The 5,231-nt window shown below is 48.7% G+C and overlaps 1 protein-coding gene across 1 annotated transcript in view; it reads left to right on the forward strand.

The window, feature by feature from the left end:
* The window catches only part of SYNJ2 (synaptojanin 2), a 164,821-nt gene that overhangs the window by 45,511 nt on the left and 114,079 nt on the right, over positions 1-5,231 (forward strand). The window contains exon 2 of the mRNA XM_006868455.1: positions 424-510. Within this exon, the coding sequence (XP_006868517.1) occupies positions 424-510 (87 nt within the window). The remainder of the gene's footprint in view (positions 1-423; positions 511-5,231) is intronic.

Raw genomic sequence — 5,231 nt, forward strand, 5'->3', positions numbered from 1 at the left:
CTGGAAGATGCAGTCCCGTGGGTTATCTGATGAAAGGAGGCCCACAGACAATGACTCATTCTTGTCTGGGAACATATGAACCGCCCTGCTTCCTAATGTGACAGAAAGCCAGACCCAAGGAGTCCTCTCCCCTCTCACAGCCAGAATCCCAGCGCCTCTGGCCATCCTGGGACTCAGTCCCCTAGAGCCCCTGCGAGCTGTCAGCAGCTCTGGAGACCCCAAACTTTTTGTAGGGAGATCGGCTGCACTGCTGCTCTATGATTCGCTCCTCACAAAACCTCCACACGTTTTATTTGTGGGCCGAGCTATTGTCTTCTGCTTTTTTTTCTTGAGTGGGTGGGAGCCCGATTGGAGAACTGCTGGATAACTGAACCTGGAATAGGAGCTGCATGCTGATGGCTTCATGATGTACTTCTTTTCCAGCCCCGGAAGAGAAGGAGGTAATTAAAGGGCAGTATGGGAAACTCTCAGATGCCTACGGCTGCTTGGGTGAGCTCAGGCTGAAGTCTGGTGAGTACCATCCTGGTGAGCCCTCAGAACGTGTACTGCAGGCGTTAAAGGGTGGTTTGGAAGGCTGAGGGGTTCAAGCATTTTATTTTAAGCTTGATCATCTTTTAAAGTATTTCTTTGTATCTCTGTGTCAGCTTCTCAGTGCTGGGGATGGGGGGTCATCCTAGCCTGTCTGTGCAGGGTAGGTGGAGGTAGAGGGTCACTTCTTGGCTTCCCACCAGGGCCAAAGTTTTTCCCAAATCGACTCTAGGGGTCACCCTGGGGGTGGATTGTAGTGTGCAGGAGACCTGTGCTCCATCAGGTGCACCAGCTTGGGGTGGGGGGGGGGAGCAGAAGGAGGCAGGACTAGAACGATGACCATGCGTCTTTGTTTTCTTGCGCGCTTTATTTTTGTGTTTTATGTTATTTTACCTGTCATCTCACTTTTACTACTTCTAAAATGGTTCACATCATTTTCTCACTTTTCTACTTGCTTTTTTTTTTTTTTAATTGAGGTAAAATATGGAGAGAACAGAACAAATGTCACCAAGTCAACAGTTGTACCGTGTCTAATTTTGTGACGGGGGTTAGATTCCCTGCGCAGCCACCACAACTCTCCTTTGCAGGCACCCCACCCCTCATAACGGGAGCTCAGTGCCCAATGTGCTGACACCCCGTCCCCCTAGCCTGGGTGCTTCTTGAGGGAGAGGAGCTGGGACTGGCAGCAGCTTTCCAGGGAGAGGAACATGCACTCAGCAGACTGAGTGTGAGGTTCAGACTCTGGTTCTGAGGAAGAATGGAGACTGCAATGTCTGCTGGGGAAAGGAGAGGACGTTACCTGCTCCGTGTGACAGCTGACTGAGTGGTCACTTCCGGTTCTCTGTGTTCTGTCATGGCCACACCCTGGTCACCCTTCTGATTCCTTCTAGCTCCCTGAGAGCCAGGATACTGGGGGTGGGAAGGGGATCTGATTTATTCCCTCCCACCCCCCTACCCCCAGTGTCATCAGTGATGGCTGGTTGTGGAAAGAGCGTCTATGATTTGTGTGTAGGAAATGCTCCTTGTTCTCGGTCCCGTTTGGTGGACTTGGGGATATCTGTGGATCACCCACCCTCAGTCCTGGGTGACTGCCGGAGCAGAGCATGGCCCGTTCTCCATGTCTACAGCCGATGTTCTCCCATACTGAGGACCTTGAATGCTGACAGACAACACTTACGTCTGCCACTACTTTATTGGATCTTTCTTTCGAGGAATGTGTGTTCTTGAGCTGTGATTATTAAAATGAGCCTTCCCAAATTTTGTTGTGGGCCGTCATGTCAGTTCAGACTCATAGTAATCCTCTGTAGGATATTTGAGGCTACAAATCTTTACAGGGGCAGAAAACCTCATCATTCTCCCGAGGAGTGGCTGCTAGATTCGAACTGCTGACTTTGTGGTTAACAGCCCAACATGTAATCCACTATGTCACTGGTGAACCTCATTTCCAAATAATGTTTGGGAAAAAACCACACAGCAAAACATATTCATTAAATGCCTGGTTTCTGCCAAATGCTAGATATAGACTTTCACTTAAACCCAAACAACCAAGTCCACTGCCTTTGAGCTGATTCTGACTTGCAGGGATCCTGTCCAGCGTTTCCAAGACCGCAGATCCTTATGGGAGCAGAAAACCTCATCTTTCCCCTGAGGAATAGCTGATGACTTTGAACTGCTGACCTTGCAGTTAATAGTCCCGTGCTTATTCTACAGCATCTAAAGTTGAACTGATGTATCTTTAACACCATTTTCCAGTAACAAAAGTAAGCTTGAAGAGTAACAATGATGTACTTAGAGTAATAAGTTACCAGTAATAACCTTAGCCCTGGCTTCAAAATGTTTAAGCACACAGCTGTTAACCAGAAGGTCAGCAGTTCAAACCGCAGCTGCTCTGCACTGGAAAGACCAGTAAAGATGGTAGCTTCGGACACTCTGGGATGGCTCTGCTCGTGGAGTTGCTGAGTCAAAATTGACTCCGTGGCACCAACAACATTAAGAAGCTTGGTTGTTGTTGTTAAGTGCTGTTGAGTTGGTTCTGACTCTTAGCAACACTGTATAGGGTTTGAACCATCAACCTTGTGTTAACAGTCCAGTGCATATTCAAGTCCAGATCTACTGCCTTTATGCACTAGTTTTGTCTTTAAAAATGTGCTGCCCTAAAGCTATCCTGTGGATATTCCCTCCAGTAGTCTTTCGGAGGTTACAAAAATGGCCTTCAATCAAGATAATGGTGGCGATGGAAGTAGTGATGATGATGGTGTTGGTGGTGGAAGTGAAGGTAGAGATGGTAAGGGTGGTAGACAAAGTGGTGTTGGTGGAGGTGTTGATAGAGGTGGTGATAGTAATAGTAGAGGCGGTGATGGAGGAGGTGGAAGATGTGATGGTGGTGGTGGTGGACATGGTGGTGGACATGGTGGTGGAGATGGTGGTGGTAGTGGAGGTGGTGGATGTGATAGTTGAGGTGGTGATGGTAATGGTAGAGGTGGTGATGGCGGTGGTAGAGATGGTAATGGTGGAGTTGGTGGTGTTGGTAATGGTGGAGGTGATAGTAATGGTGGAGGTGGTGATGGTAATTGTAGAGGTGGTGATGGTAATGGTAGAGGTGGTGATGGCGGTGGTAGAGATGGTAATGGTGGAGTTGGTGGTGTTGGTAATGGTGGTGTTGGTAATGGTGGAGGTGATAGTAATGGTGGAGGTGGTGATGGTAATTGTAGAGGTGGTGATGGTAATGGTGGACGTGGTGGTGTTATGGTGGAGGTGGTGTAGAGGTAGAATTCTGAGATGTCTAGTCTGGGGAAGGCTCAGGGCCATCACTTCATGGGCAGGAAGCCTGGAGCTCCTGATGTGATCATGAGAGCGTCTTGTGTGAACACAAGAACAGAGACTGTAGCTGCCCTGGGGCTGAGACTGGATGGGTCTGGCTGAGACTAGATGGGTCTGGCTGAGACTGGATGGGTCTGGCTGAGCAAACAAGCAGTGCCAGAAGCATAGAAGTAGCCCTGTCACTGTAGAGAGGAGGCATTGTGCCCACTTGTATTGGATTGCAATCCCAGCAGCCAGCCCTCAGCCAGAAGACAAACCATCTGATCTCACATGGAGCTCACTCCTGCAGGGCCAGCTGAGACTTGGAGTTGGATTTTGAAGACCTCCCTGCTGGGGGTAGAATTCCTAAGCATTCCCTTCCTCCCCCTCGTTGTTCAGGAGTGTCTGCACTCAGCCTTCTGTCTCTAGAGGGTGTGTATGTGTCCTGGTCTAGGTGGTTGTTGTTGTTAAGTGCCGTTGAGTTGACTCCAACCCATAGCGACTCTGTATAGGGTTTCCGAGGAGCAGCTGGTGAGCTTGAACCGCCAACCTTGCTGTTCAAACGGTTTTGCAGTCTGGCGCATTAACCCACAGCGCCACACCAGAAGGAGCTCTGGTAGTGTTAGTGGGTCTAGATGGTAGCGGACGTCTTTTTGCCTTGTGATCCTTGGCTTGAGCCCTCCCCCATCGACCCTGGCCTGTTCCCTCTGACCTACCTAACCAGAGTGTGAGCTGAAAGGACAAAGGGCCCAGGGAAAGTGAGTCTCTTCTCTGAGGTGCTCAGGTTGGACCCACAGCCTGATCTGACTTCCCAGAACCACCAGAACAAAGCACCACAGACTAGCTGGTTTATAAGAACAAATATATTCCCTTACAGTTGTGGAGGCTAGAAGTTCTCATTCCAGACATCACTGGTCCAGGCTCCCTCTGAAGGCTCTAAGTGAAGTTCTTTCCTTGCATCTCCCAGCTTCTGGTAGTTTCTGGAAACCTTGGGCGTTCTTTGGATTATAGACACATCCCTCCAACCTCTGCCACCATCTGTTCATGTTTAAACCCAGAAGAGAGCATCCTTCTGCATATGTGGTTGCCGAGAGACCCAAAAAGTGACCAGGAGTTAATCTGAGAAATATTAGTTTATTTCTGAAAAAGAAAAGATGGTTTATAACAGGGAAGCTTTTTGACCAGGATGAGAACAGTAACTGTCCCCAGTGGTGGATGGTTGGATAGTCAAGATTCTGTGTGAAGGACAAGGCTAGGGTCTTTTTATATTATGGAATAGAAAAGCTTCATGCTTCAGGGCAGTTAAGGATGGTGCAGAACACCAAAAAGGCAGGAAAACCACAAGGTGCCCAACTGCTTGCTTGCCGCTCCCTAGAGAACAAAGAGTTTGGGTTTGCCTAGTGGGAGGAGTAGCAGTCAGAAGCAGGGAAGGGAGTATGAGGTAAGGTTTGGGCTGATACTAAGGGGGACCAGTTTGGAGTATTTGTGTTCTATCCCTACAGCATCTCCATAGGGCAGTAGCCTCTCCTTGTCTTGTCTTGTCTTTTACAAAGACTCTGTTTTTATTGGAAGGGGCCCTGGTAGCACCCTGGGTTAAGAGTTGAGCTACCAATGAAAGGTCAGCTGTTCAAAGCCGTTCAGCTACTCCTCAGTAGAAAGATGAGTTCTCTGCTCCCTTTCAGAGGAAACCCAAAGGAGCTGAAGTCCATGGTGTCGCTGGGTGGGTTTGAACCAGCACCAACTCAACTTGTACTTGTGTACAAACACAGTAACCTCAGGACTGAAGTGACAAAAACCATACACTGAGTAGAACACAGGCATGTTCCAGTGATAAATATTCCTCGGGGGTTCCTTAAATTCATCTTTGAAGGAGCAAAAAGTCTCATCTTTCTCACATGGAGTGG

The sequence above is a fragment of the Chrysochloris asiatica genome, unplaced genomic scaffold (assembly GCF_000296735.1).
Source record: "Chrysochloris asiatica unplaced genomic scaffold, ChrAsi1.0 scaffold00117, whole genome shotgun sequence".
NCBI lineage: Eukaryota > Metazoa > Chordata > Mammalia > Afrosoricida > Chrysochloridae > Chrysochloris > Chrysochloris asiatica.